Here is a 27,224-nt window from a genome sequence, read left to right as displayed (position 1 = left end):
TATTAAGCTTTTTCTGAAAACAAGTGGGTATTTGTAGGCTAGATGCCAACTAGAGCCAGCAATAAGCAGCACCTCTCCCCTGGCTAATTATTATGGACAGAGATGTGTGCCCATCTTCCAACAAGGAAATGGCCTCACTTCCTTTTAAAAAAAGCCACATATGTACGTGCCAGCAGTTGGCACTCTCCAAAAAAAAAAGAAATAGACATCCATCTGGATTAAAGTGACTCCTCTCCAGGATTAGTATAGCCAGACTGGACTGACAAAGAAAGCTTTGTGCATAAAAGAAAGATTTAAAAATCTAAAAAGCAACAGAGTAAGTAAAAGTCCAGTTGTACTTTTATAAAAATGTCAGAATTAGAGAGACGTTGTTCAAAATGTATGAAATGAAATGGAAGCATAGAACTTCTAAAACATCTTAGCCTTATGAAAGCCAAATTTCAATGATAAATGATAAAAGAGTTATTGATGCAGCACAAAGTAAGAGTAGATTTTTAGGTTTGTTTTTAACTTTGTTTTGCATCACAAACCTTATATCTTCAAATGAGTATCTGCTTATAATTCCAAGAGCTAAACTTAAAAGAAGTGGTGAGGTGGCCTTCTGCTGTTATGCACCTAAAATCTGGAATAGCTTATCAATACAAATTCACCAGGCTAATATGGTGGAGCACTTTAATAAAACTGCTAAAAAACACATTATTTTAACACAGCTTTCTCATAGCTTTATCCTGATATTCTGTATATGCATGTAATTATCATTATCATTCATGGTGACTCCAAAATCTGTACTAACCTCTAATTTCTCTGCTGTTCTTTTTCCCGTTTTCTGTGGTGGCAATCTGCGCCACCACCACCTGATCAAAGCACCGTGCTGTCCCTACATTGATGGATTGAAGGCCAGAGGTCCACATGACCATCATTACCAAGTTCTTTCTTGCGACGCCTGAAAACCATGAGGACTGATTGAGATCATTTATGTTAGGTAGAATGCCTAGAGGGGGCTGGGTGGTCTCATGACCTCGGGACCCCTGCAGATTTTGTTTTTTTTTTCTCCAGCTGTCTGGAGTTTTTTTTTTTCTGTCCTCCCTGGCCATCAGACCTTACTTTTATTCTATGTTAATTAGTATTGCCTAATTTTATTTTTTATATTTTGTCTTTTTTCTTTTTCTTCATCCTGTAAAGCACTTTGAGTTACATAATTTGTATGAAAATGTGCTATAGAAATAAATGTTGTTGTTGTTGTTGTTGTAATGAACGCCTTCAACCAGTTCAGTGAGTACTGTCTCCACTGGTGTATGTTGATGTAGTTCTTGACCACTGATTCAGAAGTTTTTATACTCAAATAAAGTACTTCATAGCATAAAAGAGAACAATATTTAAACACAGATTTTGCTTTATGTGGGGGCAGGAATTTTCCAGCAGGCAGACTGTGTGGTTTGAATAGAACTGTGAGAAACCCAAGCTATCTCACTTAAAACAGGCATATGGAATACATAAAGTGAAAATGTTTAAAGCATGTAGGCACAGAAAAATTTAACACATGCTATTATTTTTTTTTTATCATTTTGTTGTTGCAACCTAAATTTGGACACTTCAATGGTGTGTCTAGTGCCTTCATTAAAATATATATGAATTTGTTTTATTTTTTCAAGAAAATAACCCTTTGTGATGAAATTCTTCAATAAGATTTGGACATAATACGTCTTCTTTAATTGGAAACTGAAAGTGAGGAAAACGTTAAAATGTATAAGAGCTGAGAGCGCAGGAAGTGTGTCTGACAAAAGCATTCACACGAATGAGAGTTGAGGTCTTATTCGAAAATGTCTGAGAGGAGGGCGGGACTTGAAAAAGTCTCAACTTGCGGGACTTGAAAAAATCTCTCTTCCAAAAAGTCTCATCGCGTCAAAGGATTTTTTTTATATAAGAGAAAGATGGGAAAAAAGGAAATAGAAAAAAAATAGGAAAATGTCTGTGAACTTGTAAGTGGCATTACAAAGTTTACAGCAAATTGAAATAACCTTCTGCACCAAAAGAGTTAAAAAATAAAGTAATCTTGAACATAAGAAGTAGTTAAGGAGAAGACCCACAAAGCTGAAGATGTCAAATTTAGGATGCCCTCACCTCCCCCTTTAGTCTCCTTTAGGTTAATGATTTTCATGTACTTACCATGAGAATATCATAGGGACATCTGACCTCTGGATGCGTTTCTACATCAAAAGATTCCACAAACTCCAGGAGAATAGTGAAGCCCTCCTCCACTCGTATACGGTACTCACAAGTTGACAATTTAGGGTATGGTGCTGGGAATTCTGGGCTCATTAGCTCTCCTGAGCGTTCAGTAAACAGCTGAGTACTGCAGTTGACTAACCAGAAAACAAAAAAAAGAAGCTGAGAAAGACTTGAAAAAGGTAAACTGTCATTTTCTCTAAATCTTATTTATAACAGAAAATGTAAACCTTGAAGGGAATGCATTTCAGGGATAGAATATTCACTTAACACTGGCAGAGTACAATGAATAGGGCTGCTGACCACAATACTTAATTTGGCCAGAGTTGTCTATGAAATCTGTTTAAACCCATCTTACTGCTACATGAACGTGCTGTATTCAGATTTTTGTCATGGTGGTATATACTGGGTGTATTATGAGTATCATAACATTTAAAAGGAGAATACTATTACAATATCAATAGCGTAGCTGACAAAAGAGGATGCAAGGAGGTGCCTGTTTATTGCATTATTCACAGAACAGAACTACTAAGTTAGCTAAGTTAGTGTCTCATACAATATATTACACTTAACACAGTGATGAAACATATCATATCACTTGCCCGGAATAAATTATATTACCTTAATACAAATGTCTTTTTGTTATGGAAGGGATCTGGTGCACACAAAGTAAATTCACACAGACAGGAAATAAAATGAATATTATACAGTAACCAAATGAGTATCCAGTCAATCTGAAATACTGAACATGACTCCTTTGACATTACAGAACTCATTGGTAAACACATTTTTTAAACCAAAGTAACTTTGCAGTTGACTGCCTTAAGGTTTAAATCATCCACTTAGAAAAGGGCTGTCCAACTACAAATTTCAACATCTGTTCAATTTAACTTCAAGTTTAATCCTTAATGCTGTTCTCATTAAGTGAATCTATTCTGCTGTCTCACGGTTTTTGCAAGCAAAATTCACATAAAAGGCATGTAAAAGACAATTATGAGGTCAAGACAAACAACACTGAAATATACAGGAAGACTACGGGAAGTTGAGTAAAGTCTGGAATTCCATCTTGGCTGGAAAGGATGAGAAGCTGTGTGTTTTTACTGTTTTTTCTTTGTAGTTACTAGTTTTGAATAACTTTTTTGATTAGTAATTAGATGTGATCTGACATCTGGCTTGTCACTAGCAATTTATAAATGGAATGTTTAATAAAAGATATGCTGATATCATCACAAACCCTAACATCACCTTATCTCAGTTGCATTTTGGACAAGCTTCGGAGTTGGGAGAAGTCATAGGGTGAACAATGAGGACTTGAAGGCTACCTTACACTCACAACACCTGAGACTGTAAGAAACTCTGAGGAATGTAAAGTGGGGTCTGTTAAATATGTCCATAGTCAACTGGTAGCACTGTTATCACTGCTGCCTAAAGAGCTCTGCTACACCTTAAAAGAGGAGCAGTACATTACAATTAAAGCTAAAATATGTAATCCAGACATTAAAATACTGACTGCTCAGAATTCATCCACATTGCTGCCAAAGGAGATAAGGTTCATCACCCTGATTAATGTTTATATACTTCTTTTAAATAGAAACAACTCTCTTATTATTATTCTGTTCTTGTGTACATTTGAGGGTGGTCATTGTTTGTTATAATATTTACATTTTTTTCAACTTCTGTAAGTCTTAATTTCTCCTTGGGGGAAAACAAGTAATATCTATCTATCTATCTATCTATCTATCTATCTATCTATCTATCTATCTATCTATCTATCTATCTATCTATCTATCTATCTATCTATCTATCTATCTATCTATCTATCTATCTATCTATCTATCTATCTATCTATCTATCTATCTATCTATCTATCTATCTATATCCCTACACAACTTTATGTTGTGTTTAGAAAATAACCTTGAGTGAAATTAGCTATCAAAAGACGTGTAACTAGGCAGCTATGATCCCAAAATCCCCACCATATGTTGCATGAATAAAATATAAACTGTGAAGAACTGTGCCTTACAAAAATTTGACTCTACAAACTACAGATCTTCCCAAGACTGTGAGTCATTTATACAACACAAACAGGGATGAAATAATTTCTTAAAAATCACGTAGCTAATAGGTTTTGATCCCACTATTCCGATGATATAAGCAGAAGAGAGATGTGCTTCCTGAAAACTTTGCCCAGGGAGTTTTTATCCTCTCTTCCTAGTACAGGTGGTACAAAACTGAAACTATGGTGATGAAGAGAAATATTACTTCATGAAAAAATAATTATGAAGTTGTTTGAAGGACATAACACACCAAGATTTCAGGAATTTAATTTCTAATGTTGTATTATTGTCCATTAGTAAAGAGATAGTTGGGTTAATGGATACGGTAGGAAAAATGGATAAATTGCAAAAAATGGCAAAATAGAAAGGGGATGTATCACAAATTTGTAGATATGAAGAAGCCATGTGTCTGGGCTCCAGGAGAGGTAGTAAAGTAAATATTGAGGGTCTTGGGCGCTGGATCTTAAAGGCACAAAGTAGGTACCAGGGGATCTTTAGAGACCAAATAATAAAATTAACCTTTTGAAGATGCTATTTTCTTTAGATATATTTTTTAAATTATCATAGCCATCACTCACAGACCCCATTCATAGGTTTTCATTACCACAGTAAAGAGGAAGGATAACTTCGTCCTACTCTTGGAGAAATAAAAACATGAGCAAAACATGAGTGCCTAAGAGTTTCTCTCAGTGATTATTCTCAAAGTCACAAACAGAACCAAAAGAGATGCTTTTAAAATATTGTGACTTTCAAAAAATCTTTTTACAGATTAGAAAAACAGGTGTACTCTCTACTGTGATGGTGATGACTGCAGTCTATTTGGCTTTGTTCATCATAATAGAAGGTGCTACTGATGCAAACAAAACTTATTTTATTCCCGATAATTATCATTACACTCTTTCTTCATTCTTGCTCTGTGTCAGTTCTTACTCAATATCCCCATCCAACCCCATCAGTCAGTCATTCAGGCAAGGGTTCAACATCTCAAAATTCATCCCCATTGATAAGGCACTATCGCAATGTCACTAGCAACTTGTAGCCCAGAATGAATCTGCTCAGCCAAAGTAATCCGCCATCTTGGATTATGTGATTCGAATTTACTCAGCCTTGTGTAATTTGTTGTTCCAAAGTCCTCTTCATGGGTTTTCCCAAAATAAAAAACTTCATGCCAAGTTTTACTGAATGTTGAAGCTCTTGGGCAATCCAAGGTCAGTAAGCAAATAAATTGTCTGCCCCACACATGCCGCAAATTTATTGCATTAGTCTGGAATGTATAGCTATGTGGACAAATGCCCGGGCTTACAGTGCACCAGACACAGGATTGCAGGCTGGAGTGACAATAGATATCATAATTTTATAGTCAGACGGCCTCTCCAAGGGCCAAAAAGTAAAATCAATATATTAAACTTTTTAAAAACCTGCCTAAATGCCTTAGTGATAGACATGAAACCCTCAGACTTTCTATAATTATATCTCAGTGAGACAGAACCACCTTAGTGGGTTTTACTACACAACTCAAATAAATGGAATCACAACTTAAGCTTCCCAGCACCCAGCAGCCCTGTTCCCATAGCTGATCTATAGGGTGGTCCAGATCTAAATATGCAATTTTCGTTACACTATAACTTATTAAATTTATTACATAGAGAATTCACAGCACCTGCCCTGCACATAGATATTTTACTTAATATTCTTTTAGTTGCCGATAGATGGCAGCACCTGCCCTGAATTCCAAAATGGCGGGGAGACGGTTGTCAGTCGACAGTTGCGTAATTAGATCTGGACCACCCTGTACTGCACGTTCACATGGACAGAGGATGTACAGACTCCAGTTTTAGCTTTACATCCTGGACAAACCTTATTTATTAAGCTTTAAATATTTCTCTTGGTCCATTGTTGCTTGCAAAAACAACCATCCATCCATTCATTCATTCATGTACCCATTCACACAATTTTTCTAATCACTATCTGGCATAAAATGATGTAAAGGAAGAAACAGCACTACAGAGAATGGCAGTCAATTGCATTGGTGACTCTTACACTCACATTCACACCAGGGTAGGTTATCATTAAGTGAACAGTATGTTTTTGGGATCTGGAAGCAAAAAAAATGAAGTTCTTCAGTAAGAATAATGTGAATATGAGAAGAACGTGCAAGCTTAGCACAGAAGAAAACCTGTAAATCAAGACACATGGCATCATTATCATTACGCTGCACAAGAAATTTCTATAATAATTTAAAGGTAATCTAAGAAAGTCTACACAAAACAACAGTTTTATGCTCCCCAACCTGACATGACCTGACATACCTCACAAAAACACAATGGACTTTCTGACCTGAGAGTGCTTGGTTGCTGCTGCTGGACCCCATTGTCTTTCAGTCTTTCTTGTATAAGAAAAGCATGCAGACAAGTGTAGGGCTCTGGGGCCTAGCACCTCCTATATAGAGGTACCCTGGCATGCAGGTGTCGCTCTAATTAAAAAATAGTCTTGAAATGTTTCAGTGTGAGTATATGTGTGACTCCAGCCCAGAGTGATATCAAGTTAGACTACTGTATTATCATGGCATTCCCCTCTATTTAAGCTTAACTTATTTCCTCCAGGGATAAGTGTACTCACCAGGTTAGTTACAGGGTTGGTCTACTCTTGCACCTTAAGATTAACACACACATACATAGACATGCACATACACAGAGACCTTAACCACAAAAGTACAGAATGAATGACGTATACAGAGCCCATTACTCTATTGTGCTTTAACCCACACAAATGCCATATGAAACACACATGCACAGTCAATCATTCCCTAGGACATCAAGAGAGTTGCTTATCATAGGCACGAACAATGCAAGATGTCTTAGATATATCTCAGACCAAAATATTACTTTTGTTCTGTTCACTAGTGGATGAGCTCTTTTCCTCAGCACAATAAAACCTCAAAGTTTGGATCATATGGCACTTCTCTACTGCTCCAGGTGCTCTAAAGATTTACCTTACTACTTCAATCACTCTAGATATAAACACAAGGTATAGAAAATTAAAAGAAACTTGGTATGTATTAAAGAACAATAATACCAGTAGAGAATAGCATAGCAAAGTCTGGATATATATAGCCTTTAGTAAAAGCATACAGAAAGTGTCAAAGATGAATGTCCCAGGGCGACACTGATGTAGCAATCGATGTTATTCATGAAAGGCTTTTCACTGATGATTAGATGAAATGGCCATTCGTCTCTTGCCCTCTCCTGATGCCACCCTGTCTTTTCGTCTCTTATACAAGCTATATTTATTTTAAAATTCCAGGTGGGATTCTGAAACATGTTACACACGTTTGATTGGCTAGCAGTCAATATGATGGATGTCCATGTTCAAACTCTTTGATCTGTTTAAGTTTTAAGTATGTCTGTTTACCTTCCTTTCCCAGGCTGTAAACCAATTTGGCAAGTTCTTGTCCCAGGTGCTCAGCCGTTCACAGGTTATAAAGTAATCAATATAGCCAAGGCATCCTAGTCATTTCCTGGGCTTCTGTTTGTTTACACCAATGTTACTGATTACTGGTACAATTCAGGAAAACAAGATACTTTGAATTAACTGTCCTTGTAAAATTAAGTTTGATTTTGTTTGTGGGGGCAAAAAATGAAATAAAATGTTAAATTTTAAATCCACGACACTAGAACTACAGAAGTGTTCTGTAGACACATAGGAGTGGAAAATGTATGGAATTAATGGGGTGCATTAATAATTCATGAGGTGCAAAAAAGTAATGTGATGTTGCTTTGGACACCGACAAGACACAGCATCTTATGAGGAATGCTACTCGAGAAATGCTTAATGGTGATGAATGAACTCAGTAAGCATCTAAGACCAACAATTCTCATATGCAGCTCTCCCCTGCACTATGTTATTTGCTGTGATGTCTGATTCCCCAGTTACCTGAATCAGTTTGTCTCAGCTTGTGATGCACTGCACATAACAGTGGCCACCTTCATTTCAAGTCCCAAAGCAGCAGATAAGCAGATCTAATTCATATTCAACATTACCTTTGTGAGATCAGTGTTTAGGTTTGACATTTCTCTGAACCATTAACACAATAACCCCCCCCCCCCCCCACCAACACAAAAATGATCAAGAATGACATTCTGATTAATCTCCTTGATTGTTCTGATACCTAAGGCAGGGGACAGAGAAGGCTAATGTTTTACAAGAACCGGGAGATTTCAGAGTGGGTGAAGTGAAAGAACAAAGCAAGGAAAAGCTATTAAGATTAAATAAAGCCAATTGCCAATTTCCAAAATCCAATAAGACCCAATACATAAACCTCAAAAAATAAACACACAAAAGGTACTAATTCACAAAAAAGACTTCAAAATCACTAATGCACATGGGATTTTGTAGAATATTCAGAAACTTGACTACTGAAGTGTATAAGCATACACTACCATACTGTATAGTGTACTGTTCCATACTTTCACACTGTAGTGCATAAGTAAGGTGTGCTGATATAGGTGTCTTTGTATAATTGATCAGATAGTTTAAAGGTTTAAAGTCGGGTGTGGTGTGAGACAGACAAGGGTGTATTATCTCTCCTTACCATTTTAATCTACAGTACATGCAGAAATGGTGATGAGACAGACATTAGAAGGAAATAAGAAAAAATTCAAACTTGGAGGATGTCTCATTAACAACCTGAGATATGCAAATGACATACAAGCTTCTTTCCAAGAACTAGTTGAGTAAATCAGTCTTAGGGATAAAGCATGTTTAACAGTCAGTGTCACAAAAACAAACATAATGGTGTCAGTGAGAGAATGTCATTCAGTGAAAATAACTATTGCAGAAAAGGTGGAAAAGCAGTTGGAATATTTTGTTTAGTTGAGCTTGATGATAAAAGAAACTGGTAAGTGTGAAATGGATGTAAAATGGAGATTGGCTATGGCTAGAACTGCAGTGCAGGTGCTTAGAAACAAGCAAGGACATCACAGTGGCAATGAAAGTTGAACTATTACAAAAACTTGTATGGCCAATTGCAAAAAAAGGATGTGAAGAGTGGACGTTAAGGAAGGGTGTCCAATGGTGGGTAGAAATTTTTGAGATGTGTTGCAATCAGAAATTGCAACAATGAAGTATGTCAAAACAAATGAGTATGTTTTGCAGCAAATACAACAAGAAAGACAGTTGCTGCCTAAGATACAGAAATTGAAAGTAGAGTATTATGGTCATAGGAGGAACAGGAAGAGAAAGAGAAGGAGATGATTCAGAGAGAAAGAGAAGTAGGGAGAAACAGAACAAAATGGTGGATAGATGACATCAGAATTTAGAAATGTATGGATATCAACACAACTCCAAGAAGAATGGAAGACAGACAGAAATGGAGGCATGTCCTACTCACCTCCTACCCTCTTGGAGGTTGGCTCTAGATAATGAACAGTTTCAGCATATGTTTACCATAGCTGAAGCAAGGGCAATTTTTTCAAGCAGGGCCCATGGGGGTAACTGGAAAGGGGTGTGTGGCACTCCCAATATCTATGCAAAAGGACGAAGGCCCAAGTCTTTAGAGCCCTGGTGCTTCCTGTCCTGCTATATGGTTGCGAGACATGGACGATTTCCAGTGACCTGAGATGAAGTCTGGACTTCTTTGGTACTGTGTCTCTCCGGAAAATCCTTGGGTACTGATGGTTTGACTTTGTGTTGAATGAGCGGTTGCTCATGGAGTCCTAAATGAGGCACATTACCTGCATTGTGAGGGAGCGTCAGTTACGGCACTACGGCCATGTGGCACGTTTCCCCGTGGGTGACTCAGCTCAAAAGATCCTCATTGTTGGGGACCCGAGTGGTTGGACTAGACCAAGGGGTCGCCCACGTAACACCTGGCTGTGGCAGATAGAGGGTCATTTCCGGAGGGTGGGACTGGACCGCATGTCTGCCTGGGGGGTTGCAAACCAGGATCCCGAATCGTTTCGTTGTGTAGTGGGTGCGGCAATGCACTGAATCAGTGCATGCTCCCCAACTTGACTTGACTTGACTTGCCTATAACTAATCAGAGCAGATGCACTGTTTTCAGACAATAAAAGAATGAGCTATATTGGGATCTGAGACAGTCTAATCCATACACAGCACATGCAGATAGCTAACCGAATGGACTAATTTGATGGTACCCTGTACGTGGTATTGGTTAGTATGACGTTGACTCAGTGCTAAGAATCATGCTGTGTCTCCTACCCAAAGATGGAACTGCAGTTGTCAAAAAACCCACTGAAGAACTACAAGTCTATTGCACTGTTGGAATGGTTTCCCTTCATCTGTATTTGTACATATGATTAAACTGCAGTGTACATTTGGAGCAAAAGTTGCATTTTAAAGCAAGTTTCATATTTCTGTTGTCTTAATTTTTCTGCCATGGAAACTAAAAGAGGGCGGCACGGTGGCACAGTGGGTAGCGCTGCTGCCTCGCAGTTGGGAGACCTGGGGACCCGGGTTCGCTTCCCGGGCCCTCCCTGCGTGGAGTTTGCATGTTCTCCCCGTGTCTGCGTGGGTTTCCTCCGGTTTCCTCCTACAACCCAAAGACATGCTGGTTAGGTGGACTGGTGATTCTAAATTGGCCCTAGTGTGTGCTTGGTGTGTGGGTGTGTTTGTGTGTGTCCTGCGGTGGGTTGGCACCCTGCCCGGGATTGGTTCCTGCCTTGTGCCCTGTGTTGGCTGGGATTGGCTCCAGCAGACCCCCGTGACCTTGTGTTTGGTTTCAGCGGGTTGGAAAATGGATGGATGGATGGAAACTAAAAGAGAACTATATTTATAAGCTGTTTTCCTAAAAGAACACATTGCAAGGGAGCATGTGCCCCCTGCTGGAGACACATGGCTGACAACGGACATAAATGGCTGCAATCAATATGGCTGTGGTTATACCAAAAGATTCAAAATGGCTACAATCCAAAACAATATACAAAACAGAGGGATGGAAATGTTATAATAAACACAATGTTAAAAAAGCTTTACAATACTAAAACAATGAGTGGAAAATACTCAGAAAGGTTAAAAGTTATGAAATCATAACTTCCATTTTTATTACATTTTTTTATATCTCAGAAATTAGTCAATGAACTCTGTCAGGCCTTCTTAAACAGATGATTCCATCTTTCTTGTTATGGACCAAAAAACACAGCTCTGCTGACTTCTTGATGCTTTCCCTGCTGGTCACTGAACCTTCCATTTGGACTCATCTTGTGCCGGAATCTTGCAAATGGCTTTGTAAAGGACTTGGAACAGCACTCACAGCAAAAAGCACTTAATAAAATACAAAATAAATAATTAGGTCTTCTGGTTTGTCTATATATTTTAACATACTGGTAAGAAGAAGATATTTTTTGTTTGTCTATCCATCACAAGTTTTCACCAGCTTTTCTTTGTTTGGGGCGTTAGGGGATTGTGTTTGTTAATACTAATATGTTTTGAGGTACAAAGTCACCCCTTACCCTTTAATTAATAAACCTTTCTTTATATATATATAAATTCAGTGAAGACTATGACAAGAACCTTTAGATAAATTGTATAATTTGCCAGTGAACTGTGTGGAGATAATGTTGCCTATTTAAAGCAGCTGTTTCAGTCATCCATTTTCTGGACCCACTTTATCCATTACAGGATTGTGGACTGCTAGAGCTTATCTTGGCAGCAAAGGGAGAAAGGTTGGCACTTGGGTACTGCACCTTTCTATGCCTGGGTACACACATGAATATGCCCACACACACTCATGTTAGAACAATTTACAGCCACCAAGTAATGGAACCAGACAATCTCAGTAACATTAAAGGAAACCAGAATATTCCAAGAAAATGTTTATTAACATGGACAGAAACTGTGGGTTTTACACAGAGAATAACTGGACCAAGCAGGCTACATGGAGCCCTGAAAGAAGACACTAGCACTAGCCATAGTGCTTTTGTGCTTCCTTCCCAAGCACCTAAAGAATGTATAAACAGGATTGCCTACTAGATAGATTGATAGCATGCTCAAAGTTGTACTGTCATTAATAAAAACCCTCATTGCCTTTGAACTTCTCCAAGTCATGGCCTCAGTCCTTGTCTAATCATCACATCCTCTGAGAACATTTGGGTGCCAATGGGAAGGAGACTCTGTGATCATGATGACTCTCTACTCCACTGACATGTTGTAACCTCACAACAAGCATAACACTTCACTTTTTTAATCTAAGAAATAAAATATCCAATTCATGCAACAAAGCAGATGCCCATTCTTTCAAGGTGCAGCTTTAAATGGCTCAGTGCCACTTACAGCATGCAAAATATTCTTCATGAAACTGAAAAGATGTCCCCACTGTGAGGAGCATAGGCTTTTGAAATGCTTTTACTGAATGCTGCTATACCTTAGGGCAGGGATCCTCAGTCACAGTCCTGGAGGGCCACAGTGGCTGCAGGTTTTTGTTCTAACCCGACTGCTTAATTAGAAAGCAATTCTTGCAAATAATTTAATTTCATGGCTTGTTAGTGCTTTAACTCTGCTATGTCAGATAATTCCCATATCCTAGATTTTCTTCCCCTTTCTAAGGATATCATCCAAATGATTTAAAGACTAAAATGGATAAATAATTCTCAGTCGTTCGCTTGTTTCTCTTCACTTTCCTTCCAAGCATTGGGTGTAAATAGTAACAAGCTAAATGGAGAAATGCTGGTCTCTTTTGTCATTTGCATCTTATTGCTAATAATGAGCAACTAAAAACCAAGAATACAGCTGTTTAAGACTAAAATAAGCAATAAGAGTTCAAAATCTTAACGAGCGAGACAGCTAAAATGAAGTAGAAGTGTTACTTGAGCAGTATGTGCTTCTTATTAAGCAGTTGCGTTGGAGCAAAAACCTGCAGCTACTGCGGCCCTCCAGGACCGCGATTGAGGACTCCTGCCTTAGGGGGACACGATGATACAGTGGTTTGCACTACTGTACTCCACTCTCCCCCCAAATCCACAGAGACATGTGTGTTAGATTAATTGAAGAACCAAAACTGGCTCCATGTACTGTAAATGTATGCATGGATGGGCCCTGTGATGACCTGGCATCCTGTCTGGCATGGATTTTGGTGTTGCACACATTGTTTCTGAGATGAACTAGAGTCATATGTGATCCTAAAAACTTGAATTCTTCTGAACTCTTTTGAGCAAACTGAAGTTAGTCAGAGGATCAATGTAGGAGAAAGTAGAAAAAGAACAAGATAAGTTGTGATTTTAAATATCTAATATTCTGATCACAATTACTGGAAGAATTATAATAGAGAGAGAAATTGAGGCTGCCAGTTATTAAATGATAAATATACATATTTTTATGTATTTTATACAAGACATGAAAAAGTGCTGTGTGAAAAAATATTGAAATAATGTAAAATATTAAGTTGAAAAAATGCATATGAATTTGCTTATGTACTACATATTGTACTTTATTTAATTGTTGTGTTTTCAAATATTTTTAATTTTTTGGTAATTTGGCAATCTTTATTTAAATATAGGGTGGTGCAGTGGTAGCGCTGCTGCCTCACAGTTAGGAGACCCGGGTTCGCTTCCCGGGGCCTCCCTGCATGGAGTTTGCATGTTCTCCCTGTGTCTGCGTGGGTTTCCTCCCACAGTCTAAAGACATGCAAGTTGTCCCTAGTGTGTGTGTGTGTGTGTGTGTGTGTGTGTGTGTGTGTGTGTGTGTGTGCCCTGTGGTGGGCTGGCGCCCTGCCCGGGATTTATTCCTGCCCTGTGTTGGCTGGGATTGGCTCCAGTAGACCCCCATGACTCTGTGTTAGGATATAGCTGGTTGGACAATGACTGACAGACTATTTAAATATACAGCATTATGAATCCTTAAAAAAAACAGACATTAATTTTTCTTCCTTTGTTCCATAAAAACTTATGTCATGGTTATACTGATTCAGCGCCACAGCAATTAAGTTGTTTCTCTCTGTCGACTCTCTCCATGTGTGGTTTAACAACTGACTGCCATAAGAACTACAGTGTGTAGAGCTAATGACACTGCGTGTGATTTTAGCCTAGTTCAAGTGCATGAAATAATATAGTTGTTAGTTGTTGAATTTAACAACATAAAAATAAACATTTTCACTGTAAGCTGTGTGAAGTGAACTGTCTTCATAATTATGAAAATAAGTCTGTAGCAGTGAAGAAAGTAACAAGCTTAATGTGTAATTAAATGTGATTCCTTTACAGGTGAGGAAGAACATCCATCCATTTTTCAACCCGCTGAATCCGAACACAGGGTCACGGGGGTCTGCTGGAGCCAATCCCAGCCAACACAGGGCACAAGGCAGGAACCAATCCCGGGCAGGGTGCCAACCCACCGCAGGACACACACAAACACACACTAGGGCCAATTTAGAATCGCCAATCCACCTAACCTGCACGTCTTTGGATTGTGGGAGGAAACCAGAGCGCCCGGAGGACATGCAGACACGGGGAGAACATGCAAACTCCACGCAGGGAGGACCCGGGAAGCGAACCCAGATCCCCAGGTCTCCCAACTGCGAGGCAGCAGCGCTACCCACTGTGCCACCGTGCCGCCTGGAAGAACAATAATAATCTTTTATTCCTCAAAACCCTACAGTGACAAAACAGAACTCAACTAATAACTGACCAAAACGAAAGTATGATGACAGTTATTTGAAATTTGGATTTATGTGTGTTGGAAATAAAGATGCTGCCAAAGCAAAGTGCATCTTTGGTAATACTGGCAAATAGTTGTAGATTGGTGGAAACCAATCAGGCTGAATAAACGGAAAAGATATGATTTTTTTTTAAAAAAAGGGTGGAGACTCATTGGAAAAATGTAAATTTCCAATACAGTTGTTAAAACTGACAATGAAAATCTAGCAGAGGCATCTTTTCTTAAGTTATCGCATTGAGCTTAATGGTGAAGGTCACAAGTTTGCCTTGTGCAAAAGATATTGTAATTTTCACGTTAAACAAGCAGTCTGCTGAAAAGTATGCAGATGCAGTAGAATCATCAAATAATACTGTTGCACACAGTATTAAAGATCTTTCTGATGACACAGAAAAAGAGCAAATTCGTCAAATAAATCTATGCCATAAATATTCATTGCAAATGGATGAATCCTCTAATGTTTCAGGTCTTATTTTTAGTATTTTTTCAATACAGATTTATTAATTGAAATTTTATGTGAAAACAAAACATCACTGCTGGGGAAGAAATATTCCACTGCACTGATAAATTTATTTCAAAGCATGAAATTATTTGGGAGAAATTTGTTGATGTTTGTACTGATGGTGCTCAAGCAAAAGTTGAAAAGATGAAACACGTACTGTATCTTAAAAGTAGCAACAAAAAGCACTAGCAGTCATTGTACTCTACATAGGCAAGCTCTGATAACAAGACAGTGCCAGAATATTTTAAAATTGTGTTGGACAAAGCTGTAACAATGATTATGCCAAGTCTTAATCCGCTTCAATTGAGATTATTTAAAATTTTATGTGACAGAATGGGTAGTCAACATAAAGCACTTCTTAAATTTTCCGAAGTAAGATAGCAAACTAGAGGAAAAGCAATGGTAAGACTGTTTGAACTCTATAGTGAATTACTGTTCTTCTTCACTTCAGTTAGCACAGAACAGAATTTTGTTAACTTTTTAACAAATTTATGATGGCTAATGAGAATTCCATACAGTGGCAGAGGGGCCATCAGAAACACCAGGATTTTCCAGTGAGCGGGTGACATTTCTGGGCCTGTTAAGCTGCTGTGCACACCCTTTCAAATTATCATAATTTATTAAATCTGTAAAAATGCAGCCACTACCCCAAGTGGTATAAGCCTGCAATTTGTGCAGATATCCAGAGAACAAAACACTGCCTGTGTGTGAAAGTTCTGTTTCAACTAACAGCTTCAGAGAGTCAGTCCAGTGTTGGTAATTAGCGAAGGGGCAGGAGCTAGTAGAGAAAGGACAATAATACAATACAATACAATGCAATTTATTTTTGTATAGCCCAAAATCACACAAGAAGTGCCGTAATGGGCTTTAACAGGCCCTGCCTCTTGACAGCCCCCAGCCTTGACTCTTTAAGAAGACAAGGAAAACCTAACAAAAAAACCCTTGTAGGGAAAAAAATGGAAGAAACCTTGGGAAAGGCAACTGAAAAAGAGAACCCTTTCCAGATAGGTTGGGTGTGCAGTGGGTGTCAAAAAGAAGAGGGTCAATACAATTCAATACTTAGAACAGAACAAATCCTCAATACAGTATAAAAATAAAAATATTACAAGTACGGAGCAGAATTTAAAATTTAATAGGTATGTGTAAAACTGTGGTGCGGGGGTGTGATAATAGGATAGAAGTTTGTGGGTATTTTTCAATATTACATAAAATTATATGATCAGTGTGATATAGTATTATGACTGCAGGATATGAAGAAATTATCCATAAGAGGACATGCAATAATATATCACAACTATACAGACATCATATATTATGTTCAAGTTTCCCTGTACAATGAAATTCTTTCTTTGCTGTCCACACCAAATGACAAAACCAACGAATAAAGATAATCATAAATAATAAGTAGCAGATAGATAATAAGTAACAGAGACGGCATAAAGTATAAAAACAGAATAGAAGTATAAAGTGTAATGTACAGTGGTGTAGCGAGGGGGGGGGGGGGCAAGGGGGAACATCTGTCCCCGGGCACAGCATCCAGGGGGAACCAAATTGATGTTATGAAATTTTAGAATGAAATGTTTTCCATTCTTAAATGCACAGGAGGGGGCGCAAAATCTTCAGTTGTCCCTGGGCGCTGAAAACCCTAGCTACGCCTCTGCTAATGTGCAGGTAGGTGTGTGATGGACAAGTCAAATACAGTTGTGTGAGGTAGATAGAATGAGATGAACCATGATTATAAACTCCAGTCAGTAATATTTAGGAGTCTAATGGCCGTGGGAAAGAAAGAATTATTTAGCCTGGAAGTCCTGCATTTCATACTCCTATACCTCCTGCCTGAGGGTAGAAGTGTGAACAGTTCGTGTTTGGGGTGGGTATGTATTGTAAAGTTATAATAACCTATGGTACACAGTAGCAGCCCTATTATTTACTTGAACTATTTGTTATTTAAGATGAGGCTGACCATGTGAGAAGGAAGGAAGTTAGTTTAACTGCAGGATCCATGCCAGACACAAATGAGGGTTGTTCTTCTGGGTAAAAGACAGTGGTAACAACAGCCAAGGAGGATAAAGAAAGAGATAGTCAGGCAGATGGAAGGGGTGTAGAGAAGGCTTCTTCAAGCTTTGATTATTTTGCACATCGCCAATCCAAAGATCACGAGACAAGAGTGTTTTTACTGATGTCGTAAAAGTGGTTGGAAGCATGGCTTTAATTATCGAAGGTATAAAGCTGAAGCTATAGTACCTATACAATAACCATGACCATGGCAACCTGCTGCTCCAACATCTACATGAGTGCATTAGAAAGGCTGATTTAGGAGTTGTCTCTGGTCTTTTGTGGGCAGTTACCATGGCAACCTAGTAATGATACCCTCCCTCCACTAGTTGGGTTGGACTGGTTTGTATCATGTCACTCCAAGCCTGAAAGACAGTCTCATTCTGCCCTGCTTTTGTACCTAGATATTTTTTCAGAATTAAATTAAATTAACTTGTCTACAATGGAAGAATGTGACAATTGTTAGCACAAAGTACAAAATTTCGCCCTTCAATAAGAGATAGGAATTCTGGATATCTTCAACTGAACAAAATAATTTTCACTTCTTCTCTGTGTTACATTCACTTTTGATAGAAATATGTGCTAAAATCCACAAAGATGTTTCTAGTGAAATTTTACAGCAATCACATGACTTGCAGCCAACTCTCCGACAATTTTTTCCCAAACCCACTTATGATAATTCTTGGATTCAAAATCCATTCATAATTACAGCTAAGCTGGTCAACTGCACAGCAAATGATTATGAAAGCCTGAATTAAATTAGTGGCTCTGATTTGAAACAGAAGTATAAGGAACTTCCATTAAATAATTTCTGGGCTAGCTTAATAGAAGAATTCCCCAAATGTGTCAAAATGAGCAATTTAAGTATTACTTTCTTTTTTCCAGGACTTATTTGTGCAAGAATAGATTTTCGTATTATGCTACAACAAAAAACAGAGTATAGGAATAGACTTGATTCTACACCAGATATGAGTATTCAACTTTCCAGCATTGTACCTGACATTAAAAAGATGTGATTTTAGAACTCAGTATCACTGATATTTTGAAAAACTGTTTTTTGTTTGTATTGTTTTGGTCTAGTTCTCCCCGTGTCTGCGTGGGTTTCCTCCGGGTGCTCCTGTTTCCTCCCACAGTCCAAAGACATGCAGGTTAGGTGCATTGGCGATCCTAAGTTGTCCCTAGTGTGTGCTTGGTGTGTGTGTGTGTGTGTGTGCCCTGCGGTGGGCTGGCACCCTGCCCGGGGTTTGTTTCCTGCCTTGCGCCCTGTGTTGGCTGGGATTGGCTCCAGCAGACCCCCATGACTCTGTAGTTAGGATATAGCGGGTTGGAAAATGGATGGATGAATGGATGTTTTGGTCAATTAGGCATTACACTGTAAGTACTGTATACCTGTCAATTGTTTTGTGAGTATAATATGAATGGTAAAGTCTTCCATAACAAAAAAAGTTTTATAAACACTGAACTAAAGGAACACTCCACCCAAAAATTCTATTTTTTTCATCTGTTACGTTACCCTATGTTGTTTGTAGAGATGCCTGAGAAAACTTTTAATTTCATGCTTTCATAGAGAATGGAGATAACAAAATCACTGATACAATGAGCTTCATTGGGGTCCACATTAAAGAGCAGCAAAAAATATTAAAATATACCTGAAAAATTTTAAATTACTCATGTCATATAATACACCTAGGGTGGCACAGTGGCACAGTGGTAGCGCTGCTGCCTCTCAGTTAGGAGACCTGGGTTCACTTCCCGGGTCCTCCCTGCGTGGAGTTTGCATGTTCTCCCCGTGTCTGCGTGGGTTTCCTCCGGGCGCTCCGGTTTCCTCCCACAGTCCAAAGACATGCAGGTTAGGTGGATTGGTGATTCTAAATTGGCCCTAGTGTGTGCTTGGTGTGTGGGTGTGTTTGTGTGTGTCCTGCGGTGGGTTGGCACCCTGCCCGAGATTGGTTCCCTGCCTGGTGCCCTGTGTTGGCTGGGATTGGCTCCAGCAGACCCCCGTGACCCTGTGTTCGGATTCAGCGGGTTGGAAAATGGATGGATGGATGGATATAATACACCTGTCAAATATCCAGTCGTATGCTCACAACGTTCTAAACATAGTTATTGGTCTGGAGCCCTACTTCCCAACAACATTTTGATTTTCTTTTGCCTTTTTGTTCTGGTTGCTCATTCTCATTTGTTTCCTGGTATTTTGCCTGGTACCCTTGTTATTCCTTTTCGACTTTTTCTCTCTGATCCTCTGCTTGTCGATCATTTTCAGACCATTTTTGATCCTCAGGCATTTTCTGTGTCCTTATCAGCATAGCCACTGTGAGATGTCAGGCACTACAAATTGGCATTCTGTTTGTAAGTACTTTGTGGATTTCCTGGATTTTGATTTCTTTCCTTTGATTTTGTGGCTTTTGAATTGTGTATTTGGACAGGATTTGTTTGTTCTGGGTTGCATTTAAGGCACACTCTTTTTGATCTTTTTCATATTTGTAAAGATTACTTTTTTCTTGGTAATAAATCTTCAGTTTTTAAAAAAATCCAGAGTTTTTACTGTTTCAGCCTCTCTTTCTTTTAATTTTTGGTATTAAAGCTGAAGTCTACTTAACATATGGTGAAAAGCCATTTTGAACACTAGGCCTCAGTAAAGTCTTGGCCTAGATGTTTAAAGCAAGGCCTAATTTTTGGTGTTTTGTGGCAAGACACACAACAATGACTGGATACCTATTATGTGGATAATGCAACACATGTAATTTGAATATGTGCTATTGATCAGTGTGGTTCCCCTTTGAAGCTTACTGTATCAGTAGGTTTGTTATCTACATTTTTCAAAGAAAATGAGATTAAGAATGTTTCTTGACCATCATTACAAATAACATGGATAAGTAACAGATAACAAAATTATAATTTTCATGTCCTGTATTCCTTTAAACCATAGCATTAGTTCATTACATTTAATAGCGTGTGAAGGATGCCACATGTAGACTGGCAACCCAGCCAGGGCAATACTGAGAACCTTACCCAGATGGAACGCCCACGGTGTGGAAGGATAGGGGGAGAAAGTTTGCTCAGGGCACTGTCACCCCCAAAAAGCTAGATGACATCTTGGGAAATGGAGTTCGTTGGGGGTGCTGAAGGGACTGGCAAGCCCTGCTATATCAGGCTCCAATTTCACCCACAAGTGCTTCACAGCCACACTTTCAGGACACTGGGAGTGCTTCTGGGTGTTATATAAAAAGAGCAGATCCACTTCCATCTGGAAACCAGAGTTGGGAGAAGAAGGACAAAGCTTGAGAGAGGAGTGGAGAAGAAGAAGACAAAGTGTTGCTGAGAGCTGAATTGAGGTTGTGGTGTGGGAAACTCTTGCTTGTGAAGAGTTTCACACAGATAAACCCTTTGTACTTGGTGAACTTGTGTCCGAGCCTGTTGTTTGAGGAGTTTGAGGGGCTGCACCATATACTGGTGACCACAAGCGGTAATATTTAAGAATATATATCAGATGTAGACTATTACAGCACTTCACTATTGAGCAGGTAAGATGTTAATATTAATAATAATCACTCGTCCATTTTCTTTACCTGCTTTGTCTGGGCATATTGCTGAGGACCCACATCACAAAGCATCTCAATTCATAGCTTTGCACTGTAGTCATGTTAAATTTAAGATAGCATTCCTCCCTGGGGTTCAACTTCTTGTTTAATGTATTTTCTGTTCACTTTTGAGTCTTTGATTTATGTTAATGCTACATTTGTTTATTATTTTTCTATTCCCTAATGCTTGTGTTACGCTTTATGTGTTTTGAGGGTACACCCCAAGAGACAGGGCCACCTATCCAGCATCACATTGACTGGCCTTAGCTCTATAAAGGCAAGGGCAAGCCACAGTTCCTAGCAGTTAATTCGAATGTGCTTGGAAATAGCAAATTTCTTCAATTTTGATTTTCATGATTTTTTTTTTACCAATGCTCTGTTTTTTGACTGTCTTTGCTATACAGTATTTGCTTTTGGGACTTGTTTGTCCTGGATTACCTTGCCTTTGCAGACACTCCCTGTTGTCCCTCTTGTGCTCATCACTGTGTATCAGAGCCTCTTTTGAAAAAAAAAATTATTTATAAAGATTGTACATTGCCTGATAGATGGGGTTTTTGATGGCACTTCCCACTCTATTTTTGAAACGGTTGGGACTTACATGCTTTGGGACTCTTATGCTTCATAACAAATAATTGTCAAAGGTGAGCCTCGATCCTGCAACATCAGGCACAAAAAGCAGTTTCCTTACAGCCTGAGTCAGTAAAGATCATTTACTGATTTATTGACTCTGTGTAATTTTTTTCACCATGTCTATACAATTAGGAAAACATTTTGAAACTACAGGCCACAAGCTAGAGATTTGAATCCACTGTGTTTGTTTAGTCCAAACATCCCTAGGAATTATGAATGGACTGTTTTGGTAGATAGTGGATTCCATCAATTGTCCAGTCATCTCCAGTACAGGGAGAAGACTATGCAGAGCCTATCCTGGCAGAAAAATATAAAAAGTACAGATTATCCCTGGATGGGAAGCTACCTCTGGGTAAATGTTCCCTAACCCAGTCTACAGGTGTTAACTAGAGTCCCCAAAGGAAACCCACATAAACAAAGGGAGAAAATGAAAACTGTGCTCATGTCTTTGTATTGAGAGGCAGCTATTGCCACCTATTGTATACTTATGTTCTTCCTGCTGGTTCAGGATATCAATTTGTGAAGAAGCAGCATGTTTCAAGTGAACATCCATTTTGAAGATCTCATTTTCAAGCACCAGCTAGCAAAACTTTGACTTTCTTTATGCACTTTATAATTCCCTCAGATTTTCCAACACATTGAACTTGTTTACACTGAAAAGCCTAGAGAAACCCTGGGGGCTAACTAAGTCTGGCCAGTCTATCACAGGATAGACACTCACTGAGGTATTTTACTAGCAAATCAACCTAACAAATTGTCTTTGGACTATGAGAGGAAACCTGGGCTGCTCAGAAATTCTTTTAAGCTACACACAGAGAGCATAGCAGAAATTGTACCAGGGTTCAACAACTGATTCCATTTTTCATTAATTGGAACATACATTGCATTTCTAAGGAAGCTGGAGTAAACGAAGGCCTCCAAAACAACAAAATGTAGCTTTGGTCCTCATAGTCCACCCACCACCCAAACTCTTTCAACTCATTGCCCATCTCCAGTGATATTTATCACATGAAAATTTGCCAGCATGGTTTATTCCAGTTTGCATCAATTTTCTTACTAATGTCAGGCACAGCAAACGACACAATTGCTATAATAAAATAAGAGAATGGAGATTGGTTGGTTGGACTTTCTTACTCATTGATAAAATCTCTATCCATCCTCTGTGGTTAAGTTATACATCTTTAGCTGCAGTCTGAGAGATAAAATCCACCAGCATGGCTGCCTCATTTACACCACAGAGCAAGTGAAGAGCTCCATTTTTAAGCAGAAAAAACAGAGGAGCAAGTCCTCTCGATTTCAAGCATGTATGTGCTTAGCTACCTTCTGGTTAAGTAGATTAACATATTTCAGCTATTTTAGGCATGTGTTAGTTTGAATAAATTAATGCAACTTGGGTAAGAAAAAAAGTGCAGAAGCCTTACCAGTACAAGTTCTTTTGTTAGAATGAAGAAAATATCCCATTTTACAAGAGCAGTAATAACCACCCACGTAATTATGGCAATTGTGATCACATATAGGCTCGCCATCAACCATCATTTGACACTCGTTGATATCTAGGAAATAGGAACAAAGAATTAATTATCTGGAATAAAATGTTAGAAACTTGTTCAAAGATGGGTGAGACAGTAGCTTCCAGTCACAGCCGTGTTAACCCTTCAGCCCTTGATTATAGTGATATAAATATAAAAACAGATAAGAGAAGACTATCTGGCCCATATCCTCCCAAACAAACACACTATGAGTCACGCCAGCTAGTAATGTGCGATCCGAGGACCTAGAGGCATTGGATGATGCAGTCCAAAGTAGTAGTGGAAACTTGACTCTCACCATTAATGAGATCGTAGCTCATGTAATCCTTTCTGATAGCGTTATCACCTCCTGGAATGGGATGGATGCAGATTGCATCTCATTGACATTGCTGATGAAGACAGGTCAATTGCCAAAATCTAATTGCAGAACACTAACTAACAATTTACTGCAAGCAAGTGATTGGGATGAGTGAGGTTATTTATTGTTTTATTTACCTGAACTCTGTAACTCTATGGTGGTATGTTTCTATGCATATTGCCTTTACTTGTTTTCATAATTGTTTTGGACACCTTGTGCAAATAACAGCATTCAAAATATCAGATTGTTGCAAAACTATATGTTGAATATACTCTAGCTATTTTTTTCAATCAAACCTTTATTAAGAAACAAGGGGGCTCCACCCCCTGCTCGCTTCGCTCGCCTGCCCCCGGTGTTTTGAACCTGTGCCCGCTGGGCAGCCACGTGTGAGGATGACACACGTGTAATACGGAGCGTTTGCCCGTGTCACTCTGGGGCCCCCCACTGTTAATACGGAGCTCCGTCCGTACTATTATGCGGTGCATTGTGGACTACTGCGGACCCCGTAGTGTTTCCCGTTTCAGTTTGTATCTCGGTCAGTTGAGCATTTGTTTTTGAAGCTTTTGAATTCCGGTCTTCATTATCTGTAACCTGCTGTGCATGTGTTTGGCCCCCTCGTTTAACCTGTTTATGACGTTTTACTTTACTTTCTACTCTGTCTTTCATTTCTGATCTCACTTTTTTCTGCTTTTGTTTCAATGACACCTGGTCTGTGGTGAATATATTTTCCCTTTATAAAGTTTTACTTTGTTTCCTACTCTGTGTTTTATTTCTGATCTCACTTTATCCTGCTTGCGGCATGTCAGACGGTTCGTAGTCTTTCTCGTTTTACTCTGGGGAGGGGGGCTTTGTTCTGTAACCTGCTCTCCATGTGTTTGTCCCTGTTCTTTAACCTCTTTATGACGTGTTACTTTGTTTCCTACTCTGACGGTTCGTAGTCTCTCACGTTTTGCTCTGGTGTGGGGGGGGAGGGGCTTTGTGTGGCGCCTGCGCATGTGCGTAGTCTCTCCCGTTTCACTCGGGGGGGGGGGGGGAGGCTTTGTGTGGCACTTGCGCACTATGTCTTTTGCGTCCACGGGCAGGTCCCTGCGTCCATATCCAGTTTACCATTCTCGTTTAGTAATATGGACAAGCATGTGAGGCTCAAGAAGTGTGTTTATGATACGAATGTGAGTAGTACTGTCTACTTTTCTCTTCACTATGTACACCTCCATCTATAAATATAACAGCAGATCATGTCACTTGCAGAAATTCTCAGATGATTCTGCAATTAATGAGTTTATTGATAAAGGGAATGAGACAGAATATGGGAGTCAGGTGGAAAACTCTGTTTATGGTGCAAAGAGAATTGCCTGCATCTTAACATCAGCAAAACCAAGGAACTGGTTATTGACTTTCGCCACAACAAAGAGCCTCTATTTACGATCACTATTCAGGGAGTGCACTCCTACAAGTACATGGGGGCCCACATCAATGACAGATTAAATTGGTCTCATAACACAGATAAATTATATAAGAAAGGGCAGAGCAGGCTATTTTATCTTAGGAGACTGAATTCATTTACAGTAATGTGGGTAGTGATATTCTACAAATCATCTACAATTCTTTAATGACCAGTATGATTTTTTTACTCTGTGGTGTGCTGGGCTGGTAACATCATTTCAAGAGAGGCCTATTGAATCAACAAGCTAATTAAAAGAGCAGTCTCAGTTATGGAACATACTCTGGACCCCCTGGAAGTAGTAGCAAAGGAGAGAATTAAAATAAATAATAATAATAATAATAATTCATTACATTTATATAGCGCTTTTCTCAGTACTCAAAGCGCTATCCACACAGGGAGGAACCGGGAAGCGAACCCACAATCTTCCACAGTCTCCTTACTGCAAAAGCAGCAGCACTACCACTGCGCCACCTGTGAGGACAATAAAACTGAATGCCATAATGAATAATGCTGTACATTCTCTATTCTGACACACTAACACTGAGTACTTTCAGCCAACAAATTATTCATCAGAAGTGTGTCAAGAAATGCTGCTTATTATCAACATTATTATCATTATAAACATTATTATTATTAACTATTTAATTATAATAATAATAATTAAAAAAAACTTCTGACTTGGCAGTCATAGTCACAGCTAGGAATTATGCTGGCATATTACTTCTGATAATAATGATAATACTTCTGATAATAATAAGTAATATGCCAGCATAATTCCTAGCTGTGACTATGACTGCCAAGTCAGAAGTTTTTTTTTTTTTCCTTTTAATTTTAATCCTTTTAGTCATTATGTTGTGTGTTCAGAATATAGTGTGTGTGCATATATATTTATCTATTTATTTATTTATTTATAGAGTTTCCGCAAAAAGCCAAATTTCCCTCTGGGGACAAATAAAGTTCTATCTATCTTCTATCTACATCCACATCAGTTTACTCTACCGACTGCATATATAAAGAGCTGCTATACATGCAAAGGGCTGACACACACCAGCTGTTCATTAACTCCAGTAGAGACCCAGCATCCCTTGAACTTCAGTGTTCACCAGTCAAGTAACACATCATATATATAGTAAAATTTTAAAACTGTTTTTTGTTTTGCAAATAAATCCAGGTCACTCACATATGGGTATAGGGCACAATCTGATTGTAAATTCTCTTCCACTGGTTTTTGGAAAAAGAAAAGCAAGTCCCAATTGTTTACAACCTGTTTACAACCATACCCCTAATTCCATCTTCCAAATTTACGTCATCCACCCTCCCTTGATTCTACCAATCGCTGATCACACAATACAATAAAAAACAATGGGAAAAACATTACCTTTAAAAAAATTAACTGTGTTGGCTACAACAGATATAAAGTCACACCCTTTTCCTAATAATCATGAGACCACACTCAGAATTATCATTAAAATATGGAGAACACTGGGAAAGGAGTTTTGCCTTTATTTTTTACCTCATCCTCATAACAAAACCTTTCTTCTATAGTGCTAAAGTCATGTCTCATATGGCACTCAGTTTATTTTCTTTTGTTTCTTTTACTGTCTCCATCAAATCCCATCATTTGAATCATGAAATCTATGAGCTTTGATTTAGGAATAATTATGATAGGTAGAATGTCCAGTGGGGATTGGGTGGACTATTGGCCTTGAGACCCCTGCAGATTGTTTTTCTACAGTCTAACTGCAGTTTTTTTTCTGTCCTCCTGGCCATCTGACCTTACCTTGTTGTGTTGTTATTTATTCTTTAATATTTATATATTGTTTATTTTTGGGCTACATTGCTGTATGAAAATGTGCTGTATAAATAAATTGTTGTTGTTGTTTACGGTGTTCTGCTGTGCCATTTTGCAACGTGGCCATCTGATCCAAGTACTCTGAATCCGCCTGCGACAAAAGCTGGAAATTTTGCTTTCCTGTCTTCCATGGTCATTTGACCATAGCCCTGGAATTATCGCTAGAATCATTAGAGACTTAAAAAAATAGCTTAGCAATTGAATCTATGTAAAAACTGTGCCATTTCGAATTAATTACTTATTTATTTGAATTGTGAAAGTTTGTATTTATTTATCTATAATTTTATATGTTGTTTTTTGCATTCCATTTAATTATTTATCATTCATA

At 38.6% G+C, this 27,224-nt stretch overlaps 1 protein-coding gene across 1 annotated transcript in view; it reads right to left on the bottom strand.

Moving 5' to 3' along the window:
* The window catches only part of masp2 (MBL associated serine protease 2), a 63,837-nt gene that overhangs the window by 27,150 nt on the left and 9,463 nt on the right, over window positions 1–27,224 (bottom strand). Inside the window, exons 4-5 of the mRNA XM_028807612.2 lie at window positions 23,135–23,266; window positions 2,167–2,363 (exon numbers count right to left, since the gene is read on the bottom strand). Coding sequence (XP_028663445.1) covers window positions 2,167–2,363; window positions 23,135–23,266 — 329 coding nt within the window. The remainder of the gene's footprint in view (window positions 1–2,166; window positions 2,364–23,134; window positions 23,267–27,224) is intronic.

Source organism: Erpetoichthys calabaricus, chromosome 8 (genome assembly GCF_900747795.2).
Source record: "Erpetoichthys calabaricus chromosome 8, fErpCal1.3, whole genome shotgun sequence".
In the NCBI taxonomy this organism is placed as follows: domain Eukaryota; kingdom Metazoa; phylum Chordata; class Cladistia; order Polypteriformes; family Polypteridae; genus Erpetoichthys; species Erpetoichthys calabaricus.
This window is presented reverse-complemented; position numbering and strand designations above follow the sequence as displayed.